The 23435-nt window shown below is 38.5% G+C and overlaps 1 protein-coding gene across 1 annotated transcript in view; it reads left to right on the forward strand.

Moving 5' to 3' along the window:
• IL20RA (interleukin 20 receptor subunit alpha) overlaps positions 1-13624 on the forward strand; it is a 67944-nt gene extending 54320 nt beyond the window's left edge. The window contains exons 3-7 of the mRNA XM_036767888.1: positions 2388-2566; positions 5557-5732; positions 7236-7380; positions 11610-11749; positions 12653-13624. Coding sequence (XP_036623783.1) covers positions 2388-2566; positions 5557-5732; positions 7236-7380; positions 11610-11749; positions 12653-13459 — 1447 coding nt within the window. The 3' untranslated portion in view covers positions 13460-13624. The remainder of the gene's footprint in view (positions 1-2387; positions 2567-5556; positions 5733-7235; positions 7381-11609; positions 11750-12652) is intronic.
• Positions 13625-23435: the final 9811 nt, after the last annotated feature.

Raw genomic sequence — 23435 nt, forward strand, 5'->3', positions numbered from 1 at the left:
TGAGACCTCAGTATTAGGGTAGTTGGAGGGAATATGCATATATGTATGTATATGTTTATGTATATATATATAAGTGAATGTGTATGTATGTATGTATCTAGTATGTATGCGTGTGTATGTGTATATATGTGTGTTTATATATATACATATATATATACATATATATATGCATATATATATATGTAAAAGAGAGAGAGCAGACACAGGGTGAGTTGAAGAGGAAAGGAAGCTATCTAAAAGAAATAAAATGAAATTAAGGGATGAGAGAGCAACATACTGAGAGAGGGAGATAGGGAGAGATAGAATGGGGTTGATTATCTCGCATAAAGGTGGCAAGAGGAAGCAGTTCTGTGGGAGGAGGGGAGAGGGCAGGTGAGGGGGGAATGAGTGAACCTTGCTCTCATCAGATTTGGCCTGAGGAGGGAATACCATACATACTCAGTTGGGTATCTTACCCCACAGGAAAGAAGAGGGAGGAAGATAAAAAAAAAATAAAAGGGGGGGGGATGATGGAGGGGAGGGCAGATGGGGGTGGAGGTAATCAAAACAAACACTTTGGAAAGGGGACAGGGTTAAGGAAGAAAATTCAATAAAGTGGGATGGGTTGGGAAGGAGCAAAATGTAGTTAGCCTTTCACAACATGAGTATTGTGGAAGGGTTATCCATAATGATACATGCGTGGCCTAGGTTGAAGTGCTCGACTTCTTAGGGAGGGTGGGTGGGAAGGGAAGAGGGGAGAGAATTTGGAACTCAAAGTTTTAAAAACAGATGTTCAAAAACAAAAAAAAAAGTTTTTGCATGCAACCAAAAAATAAGATACACAAGCAATGGGGTGTAGAAATTTATCTTGCCCTACAAGAAAGGAAGGGAAAAGGGGATGAGAGGGGAGGGGGGTGATAGAGGGGAGGGCTGACTGGGGAACAGGGCAACCAGAATATATGCCATCTTGGAGTGGGGGGGAGGGTAGAAATGGGGAGAAAATTTGTAATTCAAACTGTTGTGAAAATCAATGCTGAAAACCAAATATGTTAAATAAATAAATTTAAAGAATAAAAAAGAAAGAAAGAAAGAAAGAAAGAAATTTGTACCATCCAAATGATAATTCCCAGAAGAGGAAAGGAATGACAAAAACACTGACTCATTCACCTGACAGCAAATGAAGAAAATGCTGGCAGGAAAAGTGGCTTTCTCCTTTGTCTCCATGACAGACACCTTTGAGTTTTTGCTTTGTTTTGTTTTGTTTTTGTAAGTAGTATTTTATTTTTTCTAATTACATGTAAAGATGGTTTTCAACATTCAGTTTTGAAAGATTTTGAATTCCAAATTTTTCTTCCTCCCTTCCTCCTTTCCTCCTTTCCTTCCTCCCTCCACAAGATGGCAAGCAATCTGATACAGGTTACACATGTGCAATCATGGAAACTTATTTTTACATTAGTAATGATGTAGAAGAAACAGAACAAAAGGGAAAAGCCACACACATGCACATGCACACATACACATACACGCACACACACATACGCATACACACACACAAAAGTGAAAATAATATACTTCAATCTGCATTCAGATTTAGTAGTTCTTTCTCTGGATGTGGATAGCATTTTCCATCATGAGTCTTTTGGAATTGTCTTGGATCATTGTATTACTGAGAAGAGCTAAGTCAATCATAGTTAATCATTTCACATTGTTAACCATTACTGTGTACAATATTCTCCTGGTTCTGTTCACTACCCTCAGCATCAATTCATGCAAGTCTTTCCAGGTTTTTTCTGAAATCCACCATTTCCACCAATTTCCACCAATTTCCACCAATCCACCATTCTGAAATCCATCATTTCTTATAGCACAATAGTATTCTATTATATTCATATGCCACAACTTGTTCAGCCATTCCCAACTGATGGGCATTCCCTCAATTTCCAATTCTTTGCCACCACAAAAAGAGCTGCCATAAATATTTTTATACATGTAGGTCCTTTTCCCTTTGCTATCTCTTTGGGATACAGACCTTGTAGTGGTATTGCTGGATCAAAGAGTATGCACTGTTTGGTTGTCCTTTGGGCACATTTCCAAATTGTTCTCCAGAATGGTTGGATCAGGTCACAACTCCACCAACGTGCATCAGTGTCCCAATTTTCTCACATCTTCCCCAACATTTATCATTTTCCTTTTCTGTCATATTAGCCAATCTGATAGGTGTGAGGTGGTACCTCAGAGTTGCTTTAATTCGCATTTCTTTAATCAATAGTGACTTAGAGCATTTTTTTTATATTTTTTTTACTGGAAAGAATGTCCTAACTTTCAGTCAGTTTTAGGTTATGACTGTTTTGATTGGAATGAACAATGAACATTCAGGGTTCATCATACACCTCTTTGTCTTTGTACAGATATGGCCAAAAGAGATGGCTGAATAAATCAGAATGCAGAAGTATCAACAGGACCTCCTGTGATCTCTCCTATGAGACTTATGACCATGAAGAGCAATACTATGGGAGAGTTAAGGCCATCTGGGGAAAACAGTGTTCCAAATGGGCAGAGACAGAACGATTTAATCCTTGGTTAGAAAGTAAGTAACATAGTTAAATAATCAGAGGTTGTAAACAGAATGGGGAAGCAATTATTTTCAGGGTACCCACCTTTTTATTTCTCTACTTTGATCTATTGGTGCTTAAAAAAGAAAAATCAGCCTTATAGAAAAATGAGGTCATTGAATACTAGGTGTCAGGAGATGTGGGTTCTAGTTCTGCACCTCCCACACACTTACTGTGTAACCTTGCCAGGGGTGGGAACCTGCAGCCTTGAGGCCACATGTTTTCCTCTAGGTCTTCAAGTGTAGCCTTTTGACCGAACCCAGACTTCACAGAACAAATCCAAAGGCCACACCCAAGTACTTAGAAGGCCACCTGGTTGCCCACCTCTACCTTAGACAAATCACTTTTTAACGTTTTTAGGCCTCAGATTCTCATTTGTAAGATGAAAGGATTGCACTTGAAATGTTTTAAGGCCCTGCTATTCCTAAAATTCTAATCTTGGATACTTTGACGAATCTGTGATATTATCAGTATGGATACTCCCTTCAGCAATGCGGATCACAACTCATCTAGGCTTTCTCGTTCTTTATGGCTGTTGTCCGTATCTGCTTATAAACACTCCACAGAGAGGGTGGCCCACTATCATAGGATCATAGAATGAGAGCTGGAAGGGACCTTCAACTAAGCCCTTGTTCAGTCATGTCCAACTCTTTGTGACCTCATTTGGGGTTTTCTTGGCAAAGACACTGGAGTGATTTGCCATTTCCTTCTCCAGCTCATTTTACAGATGAAGAAACCGAGGCAAACAAGGTTAAGTGACTTGCCCAAGGTCACACAGCTAATTGTATATGTCTGAGGCCAGATTTGAACTTATGAAGATGAGTCTCCCTGATTCCAAGACCAATGCTCTCTCCACTGTGCCTCCTAGCTGCCCTGGAAGGGACCTTAAAGTCTATCAAATCCAATCCCTCTATTTTATAAGTAAGGAAATCAGTAAGGATTACAGAGGATAAATTATTTGTCTGAGGTCACACAGGGAGCAACAGGTTTTGAACTCAGGTACTCTGATTCAAAATCTCTCCCTGTACCACACTTAGCCCATCCCTAAATCTCCTGCCATTGCATAAATTCCAGTAGAGAATGCAAACATTAATCAATTATCTCTCACACTTCATACATGACCAGCCCTCTTTTTCAAGTCATGCGTACCTCTCTCTGATAACATCCTTTATGATAAAGGTGTCAAACTCTCCCCTGTACAGGCTGCCACAATCTGAGTATTGCCCAAATCAGATTGAATTGTGATTGGGAAATGTTTAAGAAAATAAATAAAAATGCAATACAAAATAGATAATGTCAGTTTATGGTTTTTCTAAATCAATATACATCCTACAGGGATCCAGTTTCCCTTTAAGCTTTAAACCATTGCTTTTTGCTACTTCTTTTATGCAATTCCTTATTGGTCCCATGCTGCAGACTATCCATGCCCATCACACACCTCTCCATGTCCCTTTAGGTGGCCCTTAGCAAAACTTCCAAATTGAAGAGGGATTCCTGATAAAAGCTGTGGTCCCCGACATACTTCTTTGTCTTTGGAAATGATGTTGTGCTGGAACATTGCAAAATTTCTTAAATGAGATTTAGAATAACGCTCCCAAATTTCAGTCTAACTATCCACATGGGAAAAACCAAGTGGATGAAGAATGCCTTTTGTCCAGTCTTTGTTATACATATGAACAATCCATGGAGCTGGTCCATCAGTACCCACATCTTGAATGAACACTAAAGATAAGACAATGAGAAGGCCCAGAATTAAACAGGAGATAAAGACAGACTGAATTGCTCTTGGGAAATTACATAGAGCTTTTAGTGACTCAATGCTTCTCTCTGAAATAAAGGGCCAGTAGTCTTCCAGTGACTTCAAGTCATGGAAAACTAGTCTCTGAAGAATTAAAATTCTTTATGAATCAATTGAAAAGGATGCTTATTTTACCTTTATTTCTCCTTTAGCACAGGCATTGTAGGCAAAAAAAAATTTAAAATAAAAGACTTATAAAATCTCCATATTTATTTTCAAGTCTGGACCAAAGTATCATAGTCATTAAACTTGTTGAGTCTTCCCATAAGCAGTACAGATAACAGCCTATCTCCCATTCATCCCTCTTTACTGACTAGCAAAAATTATTCTCCTTCTAGGTCAAATTCAAAATCTGAAGCAGATTCTGCTTTAAAAAAATAACATAATAGTTAACAGTGATATAGTACTTGCTCGTTGTCAGGCACTGTGCTAAGAGCTTTACACAATTATTAGTTCACCTGATCCTCACATCCCTAGAAGGCAGGTGCTTAATAAGTATTTGGATTCTTCCCTACCCTAAACTTCCTGTCTCTTATTTCCAGGGATATAAGATTCTCCATGCCAGTGGCCCAGAGGAGCCTCCCAATTACGCTTCAACCCACCCACTTGTCTCTGTGATGCCCCAAACCCTGGTCATAGTTCTTTCGCTCATATCCCGAGGTCTTCAGTAAACTTCTCTATTTCTCTGTATCTCAGTTTCTCCACCTGTAAAATCAGGCTCCTTTTACTTGTTTTCTACCCTTTTGACCATAAGAATACTGTAAAACTTAAGTAACTAGTGTTCCATAAAGAGTGCTCGTGAGGATTTTTCATGATCTTGAATGATTATCAATTAAACATTTACTGAGGTTCCTAAAGCCGTTTTAGAAAAGTGTTGTCTAAATACAAAACACAGAGACTTATTCTTTTACCAGTCTGAAATTCAGGGTTTATGCAGTAGTAATTTTTCCCTTCCAACGTTACAGCTTTGTGAGAGCACAGAAAGTGAAACAGCGTGGGTTCACTTCCTATCCTGTACATGACAGGTTATTTAACCCAAATGGCAGAAAGGGTCTGGCGATCGCCTCTGTGATTCTACGATACGATTGTGTACCATGCAGTTTTATCAAGCTTTCAGTGTAGCATTACCTTCAGCAATTAGATTAACCTGTTTTTCTGTCCATCTAGCACAAATTGGCCCCCCAGTGGTTGCTTTGACTCCTGGTGAGAAATCAATTTCAGTTGTTCTGACGGCCCCTGAGAAGTGGAAGAAAAATGCAGAAGACACTTCTGTATCCATGCACCAAATCTACCCCACTCTGAAATATAATGTATCAATCTACAACACCAAAGCAAACAAAAAGGTAAATTCAGAGAGAAGATGAAGCAATGGCAGATGATGTTTGCATTACATGCAACCTAATTCTTGTAGGTAACTTTGTCACTTGTGTACGTGTGTGTGTAGATAGGCACTTTGCATTTCCAAATATAAATTTTTTGAATTTCACGTATTGTTTCTTTCTTTTTTAAAATTTGATTCTTAAGTATGTAGCATTTTTTTTTAAAAAAGCACATAAAGGATGGGGTGAAAGTGACTCCAGAGTTGGCTTGCAAGATGACTCCTGATCTTCTCCAGAGAAACTCCCCGTTGACATGGCAAGACCTTGCTAATGGAGTCATGTGTAGCAATCATAGTTATGAAGTATGTGGACCTATCTTCTTTGTGTAATGCCCATTGGTTCCTCACACCCAAGGCTAAAAAATGTTGGCAAGAATCAACAAGACAGATTTGGATAAGAATCACTCGGTTCATTATCATTTGCATGATACATGGAAACCATATTTAAAGGAAATGATGGTAGGAAGGTGGTATCATCTTTTTCTTTCCTCAAGAGCTTATGGTGACGAGGAATTTTATTATTTCTTATTCTTTTATTGCTTTTCTTTTCTGGAGTCGTATTTGGCTATGAATCATCATCATTATCCCTTATTCAATTACAAAAAATCATTGTTTCATCCACCAGCATAATGGTCCTCTAAACATTCAATACAAAAGAACCATGATAAGATAGTGACCTGTCCCTGGACCATTTCTGTTTTATCTCAATCAAATATAAGATGAAAAAAATGAGAACAATCTTTGAAAATAGTAATAGCTGACAGTTACATAATGTTTCAAAACTCACAAATGATCTTATAGACATTATGTCATTTGGTAATAATAGCTAACATTTATATCGTGCTTACTGTGTTCCAGACTGAATAGAGGGCTGGGCCTGGAGCTAAGAAGACTTGCCTTCCTGAGTTCAAATCTGGCCTCAGACACTTACTAGCTGTGTGATTCTGGGCAAGTCACTTAACCTTGTTTACCTCACTTTCCTCATATGTAAAATGAGCTGGAAAAGAAAATGGCAAACCATTCCAGTATCTTTGCCAAGAAAATTCTAAATGGGGTCATGAAGCGTTGGACACAATTGAAAAGCAAATGTTTCAGGCACTGCATTAAGTGTTGTACAATTATGATCTCATTTAATCCTCATGAACAACCCCATGAGGTAATTATGACAGGAATTATTCCCATTTTACAAATGACAAAACTGAGACCTGCCCATGGTCACATAGCTAGTAAGTGTCTCAAGCCCGTGAGATTCTTACCACAGGTCTTATGATCCTCATTTTACTGATGAGGAAAATTGAGATTCAGAGAAGTTACGTGACTTACCTGTGGTCACAAAGCTAGTAAATAAATATCTGAGGAGTGATTTGAACTCAGGTCTTCCTAAATCCAAGTGCAGCTTTCTAGCTACTACAGCATGCTGTCTATGAGGTTGACCTCTAAACATCACATTTGCAATCTCCTCTTCTAGTGGTACAAATTTGTCACAAATCATACCTTGGAGTTTCCCCAGCTGGAATCAGATACTCTCTATTGTGTCAGTGTGCAAGCCTACGTCCCAGGACCACTGCTAAAGACTAAGCCTTCAGAAAACCAATGCATCACTACCTTGAAAGGTATGTAAAAAAAAATCTCTTGGCATGTGAAGAAGGAAACCTGATAAAATCAAAAGGAAGTCAAATTATGTGACCGCCTTATCTAAGCAAAAGATCGGCAGGGTATAGGGGAAACAACACAGTCTCTGGAGTGAGGACACATGAGATCAAACCCACCTCTGACACTAAGTACAAGTCCTTCATCTTTCGCTTTTTACCTGTGGGACTTTGGGCAAATCACTCCATCTACCTGTGCCTCAGTTTCCTCAGCTGTAAAATGAAGAAGTTAGACTACGTGGCTTCTGAGATTGCTTCTAGTTCTGTGTCTATGATCATATGATCCTCTGAGAGGCAAAAGTGGTAATTACCTAGAACATAGCAACCATTATTCTTTGCTCTAGTTACTGTCTAATCTAAAAGGGTGCTTTCAAGCAGAAAACAGATAGTGATAGGAAACGGATCTCTGATTTCACTGTTATAGGGAACTCCCTGGTGAAGAAACTCCCCCTAGCAGTTCAGGTCATCAGCACCTTCTCTACAACTTATGTCTTAACAAGTTGCCTAGAGCAACCATAAAATCCTGTGATGCATTTCCCACATTACCCAAGAATCTTTGCACTTATTCCCTGAATCTCTCTCACCGACAAACCACTGTCCTGACCTGTTCCTCTAAGCTAAAGGAAGAGTCATGATGTCTTTTATTTAGGCTTCTCTCCAAATGACTCTCTTAGGCAGTATCTCTGACTGGCAGTGTAATGTTCCCCTGCCATCTCGGAATTGTGTGAGTCTGTCTGTTTCTGTTTCTTTCCCTAAAGTTTCATACTCTGGATCACATTTTCAGGTTTCTCTCTAAAAGATATACCATTAAAGTGTTTGGTAACTTCTCTCTAGCATGCCCCCCATTTTTTTCTCCCTTCAGCCTCCTATTTCCCTTGTTCCTTCTAGTTCTTAAGTTCACAGTGTTAGAAGAAAGAGCCAAACTGACCCTTTGAGGCCAGGTAGTTGAACACTCATTTTTCAAATGAGGAAACTGAGGTAGAAAGCAATTAACTTGTTCAAAGACACACAGGTAGCAAATGGCACAATTTTAACTCAAGTCATAGAATTATGGGATTCTAGATTTAAAGCTGGAAAAGACCACAGAAGACAATTAGCTTAACCCCTTCATTTTACAGATGAGAATACCGAGACACTGAAAGGTTCAGTGACTTTTCCAGGGTCACAGAGGTAGAAGCAGCAGAGCCAAGCTTTGAACTCATGTCCTCTGGTTCTAAATCCAGCATTGTACCATATTATCTCACTATGGATGGAGGCAAATGTTTTTTTAAAAAAATACGCACCATATTTCTTTAACTATTTTCCCACTTCATATATTCTGCCCTACCTCCTATTTTGAGAAGAAAATAAATAAAAGCATTCACTTACATAGATTCTTTTCCCCCTTACCTTTAAGCTATATGTACTACTGTCATAAGTGATTCCTTGGAATTTAACAATAGATAAGATACTATGGAAAATACATATTAAGTAATTATTGTGTTCAGAATACTCTGAGTAACTGAGAAACATACACAACTTAGATCTGACTTGTTCCTGCCCACAAGGAGCTTGTTATTCAATCAGGGGATAGACAATAACACAAGTAATTTAATACACAACATTATATGATAATTGAATCAAGAATTACAAAACAAGGGGATCAGAAAGGGCTTTCTGGATGAAGCGGCATTGGGTGTCAGTCCATATCAAAGCAGTAGGTAGAATAAATGCTGGGGAACACATTTCACATAAAGCCAAATGTTCTTGGATTTCACCAAGAAGATAAAAGTTTAAATTACAAGCACCTCTCTTTTTTTCTTTCCTTCTTGCCTCTCCCTGGGAACAGCTGACTTTAAATTGTGATCACCAGGTTGTACAAAACCTCAAATTCATCTGTGAGAGATACTGGAACAACAGATGTTACAAGTGGTGCAGCATGTGCCTTGTCCTTCTTCCTTAATCTGAGAGTTATTAAGTCCCGAAACAGAAACTTGAAAGGAAAGGAAAAACTGCTTTGATCATGTTAAAATTCATCCCATCACCTCTCTGATCTCTCACAAATGCACTAATTTAGGCAAGTGTTTAAATCCTTCGTTGCTATCTTCCCAGGGTTATAGGACCCATAATGTGAACACAATTCCTCACCCCATCCCAATTTCAAAGTAAAATGTATTACAGGGGAAAAGAAAGGAACATATACTAGTGGATATTCTGTTCCAGAAACTTCGTGGCACCTTTCTGTAAAGTTAAGAATAATACACCATCTGTCAGAGTGTTGTTGTTACTGCCGCTCAGTCATGTTCAACTCCTCATGACCCTGTGTGGGGGTTTCTTGGCAAAGATACTGGAGTGGTTTGCCATTTCCTTTTCCAGTTCATTTGAGAGATGAGAAAACTGAGGCAAACAGAGTTAAGCAACCTGCCCAGAATCACACAGCTAGTGTCTGAGGCCAGATTTGAACTCAGGAAGATGAGTCTTCCTGACTTCAGGCCTAGCATTCTATCCATTATGCCACCTGGCTTCCCCCTCTGTTAGATAAACCAAAGTGCCAATCAAGTCGCCCCTGCCCAAAAAATAAACCAGATTGAAGAAATTGTCTTATTTAATGAGATGGTGACTTGTTTATTAACAGCTTAGGTTGTGGTCAAATGTTACCAATGAATTGCCATTGGAAATCATTTAAGCAAATGGCAGAAATAGAGATCAGATTCCGTGAAAAGTGTCCTAAGTGTTCATATGGACCGTAAGTCCTTGGAGAATCACAGAATTTTAGATTTGGAAGGGACCTCAGTGGACATCTAGCCCCACACAAAAGGAATCTCTGCTATCACATACCAGACAGATGGTCGTCTAGTTTCTGCTCAAAGGCCTCCAAGGAGTGGAACCCCATTGCCTCCCGAGGCCACTCATTCCACTTTGGTTCAGTCCTAGCTGTCAGCAAGTTTTTCCTGACGTTGAGCCTAGATTTTCCTCCTTGCAACTTACCCTTTTTTCCTGGTTCTGCCATCTGGGGCCAAAGAGAGCAAGTCTAATCCCTCCTCCATGAAATAGTTCTTCAAACACTGGAGGAGGTGTCATGTCCACATGAGTCTTCTCTTTTCCAGGTTGTTCCAGTCATGTCTGACTCTTCACGATCCCATTTGGGGTTTTCTTGGCAAAGATACTGGAGTGCTCTGCCACTTCCTTCTCCAGCTCATTTGACAGATTAGAAAACTGAGGCTGACAGGGTCAAGTGACTTGCCCAGGGTCACACTAGTAAGTGTCTGAGGCTGGATTTGAACTGACTCCAGGCCTGGTGCTCTGTCTACCATGCCAACATGCCTAATTCCTTCAATCAATCCTCATATGTCATCAATTCAAGGCTACCTAATATATTCCTGACAAAGGGAAGAAGGGTAATTATGTAACCTCAGGTATTAGTTATAGCTCTGCCCTTTGTCCATTATATTAGGGATGCTAAGCTACCTATTATGTCTTTCAGAAGCCTTTCATTTGAGTCCTTGAATATTTGTAATCCTCTTCTGTCTTATATTTTTGAAATCAGTAATAACCTCCCTGGGCCTTGAATCCTTCATGATTAAGTATGATTAGATTAGATGATCTCCTACCACCTGTCTAGCTCTAAATTTTCTAGATAGATTAATAGACAGACAGATGGATAAGCATTTATTTAGTCGAAGTTCTGTGCTAAGTGCTAGGGATATAAAAATAAGCAAGCGAGACAGCCCCTGCCCTCAAGGAGCTTATGGTCTAATGGGGAAAAAAAACAAGACGTGAAGGGGACTTAGACAGGGGTGGAGACAGTAGAACACATGAGTTGACATGGCATGGAAAAGGCCATGAAATGGCATGGAGTTACACCACAAAAAAATATAAGGCAAAAGGTCAACTATTAGAGCAGAGAAACCTAGAGGAGAAATCAAGTTTACTAGTTAGAGGGAAAGAGAGGTGGAGGTGATGGTCTGAGTAGGCATACTATCATTCTTATAACTTAAATGCATGAGTGTCTTACAGTTAAAAATGCTTTTACATATATTTTGTCACTTAAGCATCATAAAGTGAAGAGACCGAGGTTCAGGTCCATCAGTTCCACCAACTCAAAATCCAGTGCTTTCTACTACAGATCAGTGTTAGAACCCAGGTATCCAAATTCCCAATTTAGTTTTCTTTCTACTCTACCCCCACTCATTTTTTTTTGTTTTTCTTGACAGATCAAACTTCAGAGTTGAAAGTAAAAATCATCCTTTGTTATATTTTGCCCATTTCTGTTACAGCCTTTGTTTTTTTAGTAATAGGCTGCTCCATGTACAGATATGTACATATTGGCAAAGAGAAACAACCAACCAACTTGGTAAGTTCCTATTATCCAATGACACCAAATAAAATGGCAATCACTTTGTCAAGAGGCAACTTGGCATAGTGGACAGAGAGCTTACCTCAGAGCCAGGAAGACCTGGGTTTGAGTCCCACCCCTGACACAGGGATAGCAACAATTACAGATTGGCTGCTAATTAATAGGCTTCCTTTATAAGTAACCCACAGAGGCACTGACATGGATAATTTAAGGTTAACTAAAATTCCTATTTTTTGGTTTTATTTTCATTGTCTTTGTGAAATAAGGGAAGAATGCATAATTATTTAGTTAAAAATGAGCATGAGGCCACATTGGCTAACTGATGAGTGAGTACCCTTTTTTGTATTTCAGATTCCTCCTCTTTAGAAGACTGTACGCTTCCTTGGGATTTTGAGGAAGATTAAGGGGTTAATATTAGTGAAAAGCTCCCCCCAAAAAAGAAAAGAATTGTTCCAATGGCCTCTGGCCATGGTTTTGAATGGATAGAGAGCAATGCTGCTCTTCTGTTGTTAAATCTTGTTTGTGTGTTCATTCACATAAATAAGTCATGATAATTGTTGTTCAGAGGTGAGATTGTGGGTCCAGATGCATCGAATAAGCTGAGGGGAACATTCCAGCTGATGAGATTTTCCCCTGGTTTTGTCACATTCTGTGACCACTTCATCCATGCTATTTCTAAGAAAGCCTGAGACTTTTAATCTAAATGGCAGTGGGACTTTGAGGTATCATTTATTTAGGTCATGATTACCACTGCCAGAGTTGGGAAAGAGTTGATCTTTTAAAAAAGGGACCTAATGAAACCAGACTTCCAATTCAGGTTTCTTTTAAATAAATGTCCATTTTAAATTTTAAAAAGGTTTTTGGTTTTTTTTTTTTTAACTGTTCCATTCCCCTTTTCAGGTATTGATTTATAGAACTGGATATGACCAAAGACTTCTTGCACCTGCTGAAAAAGTAGTAGTTAACTTTATTACCTTCAGTATTGTAGAAGATGCCAAAACTTCCTCAAAGGATCTGAGTTTAATGGAAAAAGTCGGTGACATTTCTGACCTGAGCATTGCTGAGAATATGGAGGGCAAGAGCCAGCAGGAGGAACCGGAAGTGAAGCACTTGGGTTATGCGTCAAAGGCAATGGGGTTTTTTTGTGACAATGAGGAAACTTTACACTGCCTTTCTCCAGCTCAACAAGGATTACTTTGTACTTCAAGAACAAAGAATGAACCCATCATAGAATATGAGTTTGATGTGAGACCTAGTGACTCTGGTACAGATTATCAGGATCAGGAGATTAACTTGCAAGAGGGAACACCCTTTCAGGGCAAACTAATGCTTGAGTCAGAGACTACTTTAGTAAATTTTGACCAGGAAGCATTACTTTGTTCATACAATCCACAGCTAAGAAATCTCCAACAGGGAACACAGGAAGACATGGAGACAAAAAAGAAACAAGAGGAAGAAGAGGAGTCAAGGACACTAGTAGATTGGGATCCCCAAACAGGGAGACTATGTATACCATCCCTATCTGATTGTGAACATGTGGTAGATGACAAAGGAGGCGGGCACTCTGACTATGATGGCTATCCAAATGAGGGACTTTTGTCAAAACTTTATGATGCACAAGTGCCCAACAGATCACCCCCAGGAAATGAAACCTATCTTGTGCAATTCATGGAGGAATGGGGACTACACGTCCAAATGGAAGACTAGTTTTAGAAACTTAGTGTATTTGTTATATCTCTATATTGTTTCAAGGCATGCACATACAGGCAGATGAATTCAACTATGATAAAATAAATCACTCAAGAAAAAGATTAGTTTTTATAAACAGATTTTCCTCAATGAGTCCAAAATATTTTTTAAATTTAAAATGTTTTTTCCAAATTACATATAAAAACAATTTTAACCTGTTTGTTTTTACAATTTTGAGTTCTAAATCCTCTCCCAACCTCCCTCATTGAGAAGGCAAGCAATTTGATAAAGGTTATATATGTGCGGTCTTGCAAATAAATTCAAAATATATTTTATTCAATTGGTATTAGGTAATGTTTTTTAATAAGCCCATTGACACAAACTCTTTGCGTACTTATTAGATGCATGGGGCTGTGTTTCATAAGGGTCATCCTAAAGTACTTTGTACCGTTAATGAAGCTATTTAATAATGACATGAGTGATAATTCATGTCTCCATCACATTGAAAGGGCTCCTTTTTTTTACAGAAGCCCTTGCTCTGAGGTAGATATTGTACAAGTGTTATTGTCCTCAATTTCAAATCGAATTAAAGAACCCTAGGAGATGCTTCTAAATGAAATCCACCAATCAATCAGTGACAAATGCATTGTAGGAAACATTCTCATTTCACTTCTCTGTCGTTAGCAACCCAGTTTTCCTCCTGGCCAAGTAAATAGGTCACCTCCATTCAACATGTGTAATTAGGACCACAAAATTTTCATTAACAGTCTAACACTGACTTTCAAATCTTTCAAATGTCACACTGAATTGGACATTTCCTAACAAGAATCCAGGGGTGGGGAACCTGCAGCCTCAAGGCCACATGTGGTCCTCTAGGTCCTCAAGTGCAGCCCTTTGACTGAATCCAAACTCCACAGAACAAATTTGTTCTGTTTGGATTTGGATTTGTTTGGATTCAATCAAAGGGCTGCACTTGAGGACCACGTGTGGCCTCCGCATAATCCCTACTACTTGGATAGCCCCTCACCATTTACAAAAATATTTCACACACCTTATCTCATTTGATTTTTAATGAGTTCATTCGTAGAGTACATAGAAGTCCATTAAATTTTATTATTATTCCTTTCCAATTCAGAATCCTTTTAGATAATAAATACTGTACTTTTGTTGCTGTCCACCAGCTCCAGTGTGCAAAATAAGGCCAAATCTTATGCTAAAATATTATATTTATTTCTGAAGTTGTATTTAAGAGAAATATTTGCTGCTGAACTGCTCTGGGAGTTGAGCTATGATTACAGTTATAATATTAATTGCTTGATTTACACTTGGATCACTCCAGGAGAATGTCAACTCCTTGAAGGGGGAAGAGAGGATGTGTCTTGGTTTTTATTTGGTATCCTCAGCATCTAGCATAATGACTTGCACATAGTAAATGTTTAATACATGTTTGTGGAAATGAAGTATACATTGCTTTTTGCAAATAAATCACATATCAAGCCAAGCTAACATTATAGTGATTTTTTTCGACTTTATAATTGAATCCCCTACGACATAAAGCAATAACTTTCAAACATTAAGAGACCTCCAATGAATGGCAAAATATCCATGCATGATCTCTAGAAACGGAGAGGCTGAAGGTGACTCATTGGCAGATGAATGTAGATAAGGATTCAAATTGAACCCAAGTGACATGTTGAGGTTGATGAAGTCTTTCTCATCAAGCCAGGGACATTGCTACAGTGGGGCACTTGGAAGCTCTGCAGCCTCTGTTGATACCAGGGCCCCTCACCACTTAGTTGCTATCTGCTTACAAGGTAATGAAGACAACTCTGCAGCAATTTGAAGGCCCTGTGATGTTACTCTAGCATTTCTGGAATAGAGGCATCCACTTTATTTCCTTAGACTCCTCCCTCAGAATTCTCATGCTGAATCAATGGAGGGGGGATGGTTGGAGGAAGGGACATCTAGTGTCCTCCAGCTGGCATAAGAGTCATTTGGAACCATCGATGGCTGGCTTGATGTTTGACTGATAGCTCAGACAGGGGGCGACATTAGTTGAAAGAGAGAAATAGAAAAAATCTCCTTTCTCCATCCCCAGGGCCCCATTAGTACACAAATTCTCCACACAGCCCTGCATTGAGCTATTTAGGGTTCCCCAGTACTTCATTTGGTCTTAAAATAAAACACTATTCGTATCCTTCGACCATTTCTCAATTGGGGAATGGCTTGTATTCCTAATATATTTGGCTCAGTTCCCGGTATATTTTAAAAATGAGGCCTTTATCAGAGATACTAGTTGCAAAGATTTTCTCCCAATTTTATGCTTCCCTCCTAATTTTTGTTGCATTGGCTTTTTTTGTACAAAAACGTTTCAATTTGACATACTCAAAATTATCCATTTTGCATTTTGTAATGCTCTCTATCTCTTGTTGGGTCATGAATTCTTTACTTTTCCATAAATCTGATAAACTATTCCTTGCTTTCCCAGATTACTTATAGTATCAGCTTTTACTCCTAAATCATGAACCCATTTTGACTTTATTTTGGTATATGGTGTAAGATATTGGTCTATGCCCAGTTTCTGCCCTACCATTTTCCAATTTTCCCAACAGTTTTTGTGAAATAGTGAATTATTAGCCCAGAAGCTGGCCTCTTTGGGTTTATCAAAGAGTAGATTGCTAAACTTGTTGATTTCTCCTACTTGTGTACCTATCCTATTCACTGATCTGCACCCATGTTTCTTAACCAGTACCAGGCAGTTTTGATGACTGCTGCTCTGTAGTACAGTTTAATATCTGGTATGGCTAGGCCACCTTCTCTAGCATTTCTTTTCATTAATACCCTAGATATTCTAGACCTCTTGTTTTTCCAGATGAATTTTGTTATTATTTTGTCCAGCTCAGTAAAATAATTTTTTGGTAGTTCGATTTGTATGGCACTGAATAGATAGATTAATTTAGGTAAAATTGTCATTTTTATTATATTAGCTCGGCCTAACCATGAGCAACTGATATTTTTCCATTTATTTAGATCTGATTTTATTCGCGTGAAAAGTGTGTCATAATTATGTTCGTATAGGCCCTGGTTTTGTCTTGGCAAATAGACTCCCAAACATTTTATAGTGCCTACAGTAACTTTGAATGGAATTTCTCTATCTCTTGCTGTTGGGCTTTGTCAGTAATGTATAGGAATGCTGAGGATTTATGTGGGTTTATTTTATATCCTGCAAGTTTGCTAAAGTTGTTTATTATTTCAAGTAGTTTTTTACTTGATTCACTAGGATTCTCTAAATAAATCATCATATCATCTGCAAAAAGTGATAATTTAGTTTCTTCTTTTCCTAGTCTAATTCCTTCAATTTCTTTTTCTTCTCTTATTGCTACAGCTAACGTTTCTAGTACCAAATTGAATAATAAGGGTGATAATGGACATCCTTGTTTCACCCCTGATCTTATTGGGAATGCATCTAGCTTATCCCCATTACAAATAATGCTTGTCGATGGTTTTAGGTAGATGCTATTTATAATTTTAAGGAAGGTTCCACTTATTCCTATGCTTTCTAGTGTTTTTAATAGGAATGGGTGTTGTACTTTGTCAAAGACTTTTTCTGCATCTATTGAGATGATCATATGGTTTCTGCTAGTTTTGTTGTTGATATGGTCAATTATGATGATAGTTTTCCTAATATTGAACCAGCCTTGCATTCCTGGAATAAATCCTACCTGGTCATAGTGTATTATTCTCGTGATGAGTTGCTGCAATCTTTTTGCTAATATTTTATTTAAAATTCATAACAACCTGGAAAAACCTACACAACATAATGCTGAGTGAGTGGAGCAGAGCCAGGAGAACATTGTACACAACCACAGATATATGGATTCCGTGAGGACCAACCCTGACATACTTCGCTCTTCTCAGCAACGAAAGGTGCAAGGACAACTCCAGGGGACTCATGATGGAGAATGCTATCTTCATCCAGAAAAAGATCTGTGAAGTTTGAATACAGATTGAGGCGCACTACATGCTCGCCTTTTTTCTTCTCTTTTGCTTTTGTTTTTGGGTTTTTTTTTTGCTTCTGTCTCTTCTTTCTCATGATTCATTCCATTGGTCATAATTCTTCTCCACAACTTGACTAGTGTATAAATTAATTCAACGTGAAGTTATACATGGTAGATATATGAGATTCCATGCCATCTTGGGGAGGGAGAGGGGAGGGAGGGGAGAAAATCTGGAACTCAAAATTATGTAGAACCATAAGTGGTAAACTAAAAATAAATTTAAATAAAAAAAATTATGTAAAAAAAAACACTAGGTCACAACAAGGAAGCAGGAAGAAGATTGCCACCAACTTTTTCCTTCTGTGACAGAGTTTCCTCCCCAGGTCTTTGTATGAGAAAGAAGGACTTTTTAACAAAAATAGGGGATTTATATAGCATGTGAGGGATGGTGCCTTAAGGAAGGAATATAAGACAAAGATTCTCAGCTCTGTCCTGCCTAGTCTAGGGCTAAGTACATAGCACTTGCACTGTGCCCCAGCACTTAGCACACTGCCTGACACATAGTAGGCACTTAATAAATTGTAGATGATAAATATCTACTTGAGGATTATGGATCTTTAAGGTGCTTTGCATGGCTCTGTCACTAGTTGCTAGGGACATCGTGGCATTTGAAAAGAATTCACTCTCCTAACCCAACCTTGGGTTAGGGGGCCTTGGTAGAATTGTTGGCCTTTTTTTTGCTCTGCATTCTTGCTGTTTTAACAAAAGTTCCCAACACCCTTTAAAAGTGGTAGACTTTGCCCTTAATTCTTTCTACTATAGCAAAGGTCCCCATCTTTTAGACCATCTTGACTCCATTTTATTCTACATCCGTGAGTTTTTTCCTTCTTTCACTTCACAATCACACATTTCAAGACAGTGGTTCTCCAGAAAAGTATGGTCTAGGAAGCACTGATGATCCCCAATAACCTTCCAGTGTCTCATGAACTAGTCCCTTATGATATTAAGTTTAAAATATTATAGAACCCCCACATTGGTTTCTAGTATTCATTTGTGTTGTTGTTTAGTCATTTCAGTCGTGTCTAACTTTTTGGGACACCATTTTGGAATTTTCTTGACAAAGATACTGGAGTGGTTTGCCATTTCCTTCTCCGGTTTATTTGACAGACAAGGAATCAGAACTAAATACACATTCACAAGTGTGTGTGTGAATTGGATCATCCGTGTTTATGTCTGTATATGTTGGAATATCTAGGTTAAATGACTTGCCCAGGGTGACACAGGTAGTAAGTGTCTGAGGCCAGATTTGAACTCAGGAAGATGAGTCCAGACCTGGTGCTTTATCCACTGTGCCACCTACTGACTGTTGCATTTATTTACAATTTGATGTTCTGATCCACAGACCCCTGTAATCTTTGGATATAGACTACAGACCAAGACAGCTCCAAGACACATTGTTTTAGACAATTTCATCAAGCAGAAAATATACTTCCTTCCTTTCAAACATTTCGTACCATAACCTATGAGAATTCAATTTACACTAAGTATATAATGTTTACCAGCCAAAAGTAATTTATAGGAAGAGATGGGAGGAGGGGAGAAGAGATTGTAGTCTATTCACTGAAGGGGAAGCCATGTAGACAAATATAGTTGGACTGGAAAAAAAGGATAGTGCCTAATTTAGGGTTTTCCCCCAACCCTCCAATAAAATTTATGTTTCTATGGCTCTTTTCCCATAACAGTCCTGTGAGTAGGTGGCACAAGTATGATTATCCCCATTTTACAGGTGAGGAAATTGAGCTTCAGAGATTTTAATCGATTTGCCTAGGTTGACCCAGCTAGTAAGTGCAGTGTATGAAGCCAGAATCCAAACCCCAGGTTCCCTAATTCCTACTGCAGCACGTTTTCCACTATAACTCTGACTTCCCTTCTCTCTATACTTCAGAGTCCCAAGCCAACACCATTTGGTGATATGGCAGATTTAGTGACTTTTTAATGTCACTGGAACAGAATGTTTTGTTGTATCTCTGTCTCAACATCATGAGCATATTAATAGTAATAAAAATATTAATATGTCACGGACACCAATTTTACAGGCAAATAATTTCTCACAAAAGACATATATACCATTCATTAGTGGGCACTCAGGTTATCAACATAGCACAGGGATTATATACTGTGTTGCTTCTTCTATAACCTATCCTAAAAGTCCCATCCACTCTGTTCTCACAGTATAGGGATTCCAGAAACAATCTCTAGGCCTTTGACTCAAATGGAAACTGAAGGAATAAAAAAGGAAATAGTATCTCTGGAAAGTGTTATTCACCCATCCACCAACTGGCCTTCAATGATAGGTTTTTCTAAACTTTGTTTCATGATAGATAACTTTTTTTCCACTTCAAAATCTCTAAATAACCATATGCTCAACAGTTGGAGAAGTATATTAATGTGATTTTGTTGGTGTAGGGAACTCCTAGTGTGAAATTTTCTTCCATCGATACAAATAACACTAAAATTAGGTTAAGTGATTTGTCCAGGGCCAGAGCCGTTACATGTCAGAAGCAGGACTTTGAATTCAGGATGTTCTGACTTGATGGATGGTCCTCTAGTCACTATGCCAAACTGTTTTTGAAACATTATAATGCTCTAAAATAATAATAAATGTGAAGCTGTCAAGGAAACATTGATGTGCTTACATGAGGTGATACAAAGGGGAGTCAGCAGAATCAGAATTAAGTGCACATTCACATGTGTGTGTATGAATTGGATCCTCTGTGTGTATGTCTGTCTATGTTGGAATATGTATATGAAAGGAAAGAAAGATGGAAGGAAAACATAGCCAAAGGTGGTAGAACTTCAGGCAGGCTTGGAAGAGGACATAGAATAACATTTTCATTTCCCAATTGTGCTTTGCTAATTTATTTGCCTCTGCTCTGTTCAAAGGTTGAGGATTTTGTGTGTTTGAACCCTGTTTTACACGTATATTTGGTTGCGGTTATTGACAGTGAGTCAATTTGTATTTAAAAAGTAAATCTCTTAATGATTTCCATATCTCATAAACCCCCAGAGGTGAACTATCAAACGACTCTATTGGCAATTGTTTGCCAGTGATGTGGCCTTTTTCATTAGTGCTTTTCATGCCTGAAAATGGCCATCGAACTCGTAATTAACTTTTTTTAAAGTGACAACAAAGAAGGGAACAAATAGAAGGCAATGGTATAGGCAAAAGGTTATTGTCAACATAGCCCAGCACCACAAGCAGAGTAAATGTGTGACTATTTAAAGAGGAGACATTTGTAGCTCCAGCCTGGTGCAGTGAACAGGATGTAGGGACCTGTAGAGTCATATGGGATTAAAATAAATGCAGAAAGAAAATGTGTTTGCACAGCCCCCAGTCAGCGGCAGCCAGGCCCACATGTTTAACTCTGATGAGAGCATTAAATAGAATACTTGATTGCTGTGATTGGGCACGCCTGTGTCATAAATCAAACTTACCCTTTCCACCCACAGTATCACTCGAGATGCAGATATTTTTTGCACAATGCTTTTGGAAGAGCTGGGTTTCACCATTTCATTTGGGGTTTCTATCCAAATCTTTTCTCTCCAGTAGCTTCTTAGAGACCATGGGTAGAGGTAGAACTTGTGCTAAAGGCACAATAAATCTTCCTGTGCTATTTGGTCTGATTCTACTTAGGTCAATTTGATGATGCAGGATTCCAGATCCAGCTTGAACAACATGGATATTTATTATATTGCATGGAGAATTTTTCTTTATAGGCCAGGCCTTTTCTCCCCCAGTTACAAAGTGAACCTGCAACATATCAAAAGTGATACTTAAACCACTTTGCTGCTGCATGAGGACTTTTGAAAAGATACATATATGCATATATGAAACTGCCTCAAATCTCGAGTCAGTATTGGATAGCAGTTTTTCTAAGAAATGTGTAAGATCCTTCTTGCCTTTCCAAATACATTTTCTGTAACTAAATGCTGCCTTGACATGTCTCTTCCTACTACTGAAATAGCCCCAATCTGACATTATAAAGTGGTTCCACAAAAACAGGATGTTAAAAAAAAGTGTGTTAATGGGAGGCAGTTAGTTCCACAAAAAAAATAAGAATGCTGCAGACCGTGAGCAGACCCGCTCAGAGGGTCAACTCAAATAGGGTTCCCTACAGTGCTAGCTTGGATTAGGAGTGGTCGTTGATTTGATTTGCATCAGTAGAATTTTGTGATATTAAGGAGTGGTTCAATCATAATGAAGTCATACGAGGTATGCCTCTATCTTATTTTAAGCCTTTAGGAGCAACCTCCAAAGACCCTTGTTTTCTCTCTCTCCCACCGAAGGCTGGCGTGTTTCCAGTCTCCTTTGATGGTTTTATATTCTCGCAGTTGAATTTTATTCATGGCATTCCACTGAAGATGAGCTTTCAATGGCATTAACTTTCTATCAAGCCACTATCTCTCTACTGTATTCAAGGGCCCCTTTAGAAAGGCTTTTTCATTCTTTTCTTTCCCCAGATCAGGCAGTCAGCTGGTGTGTTGCCCCTGAAGCTGGATCCCTCTGTAATGTTGGCCAGCCTAGCTTGCCTATCCCTTCCTTGCAGATTTATTTTTATTTCTCATTCTGTCATTTTCTGGAATAGAGACTGCTTGGAGCCCATCCCTGGCCCAGGAGATGGGCGTATGGTTCATGCTTTTTGTCGCTGTTGTTGTCTTATTACATGTGCTGCTTAAGAGGATGGCTGGACATTGGTTGAGATAAATACAACCTAGCCCTTTGCCCAACCCTGGTACCAAGCCTATTTGGAGGAAATGAGCGGGTTATAATTCTTTTTGAAGGTTTGAAATATGCAAGTGTCTGATACATATCTTTCTTTCATCTCTTATATATCTTCCCTACATGAGTCTCCCCTAGAGCCCAGAAATCATGGCATGAGAACCATTCTTAGGATATTTTTAGGTGAACTAGTGAGAGCTTATTGAGTAGTTCTCAGAATTACTGTACTTCTTCTGTTTTTAATAAGAATTTGGCAGCATTTAGTTACAGAAAATGTATTTAACCTAGCAATAACTTCAAACAGATCTCAGAAGTGACATCTAATATAATATTTATAAAATGAGGATATTTGTCTATTAAAATTGAATTAGGCTGATTTCTACTAATTTCAAATCATCAACAAATAATCTTGTCAACCAAAAGGCAAATTTATCCCAAACTGAGGTGACTCTTTAGTATTTTCCCCTTGGTAAATTAAGGCTAATTTATAAATCAATTCAACAAACATTTATCATCTACTACATGCCAGATATTATGATGGATCCTGGAGATGAAAAACCAACCAAACAAAAAGGAAACAGTGCCTACTCCTTAAAGAGCTTACTTTCTACTGGTAGAAAACAATGTGAATACAGATGACTAAACACAAAGTAATTTCAGGGATAGAGTGGTACTAATAACTGGAGGAATCAGGAAAAGCTTCTTATAAGAGGAAACATTTGAGCTGATCTTTAAAGGGAGCCAAGATTCCTCTAAGCTACATCTTTATGTGTCTGAGTCAAGACAAGATGTTTGAGTTGCCTGTAAACAGAAAATAGCAATTAGTAGATTATTTAATGAAAGCCTTATTAGAAAGGCAAGTAACTTGTTAGATTAAGGTCCCATGCTTTAATGAGAGATGTGGTTATGTAAAAATACTGAAAGGCCGAGTTCTTTCCAAGGTATGGGAGGTTGCCACATACTTATGAAGGTCAAGCCTTCTTTTGTATGTCTGAAAATGTATGCTTCATTCTGTAGCTACAATCCATCTCTTCTCTGTCAAAAGGTGGGATGTAAATGTCATCATCAATCTTCTGGAATCATGATTGCACGTGGCTGTGATTACAGTTCTCGAGTCCTCACAGTTGTTTTCCTTTCCATTATGGTAGTCACTGTGTAAATTGTCCTCCTAGTTCTCTTCAGGGGCAGCTAGGTGGCACAGTAGATAGAGCACTGG

The sequence above is a fragment of the Trichosurus vulpecula genome, chromosome 7 (assembly GCF_011100635.1).
Source record: "Trichosurus vulpecula isolate mTriVul1 chromosome 7, mTriVul1.pri, whole genome shotgun sequence".
In the NCBI taxonomy this organism is placed as follows: Eukaryota; Metazoa; Chordata; class Mammalia; order Diprotodontia; family Phalangeridae; genus Trichosurus; species Trichosurus vulpecula.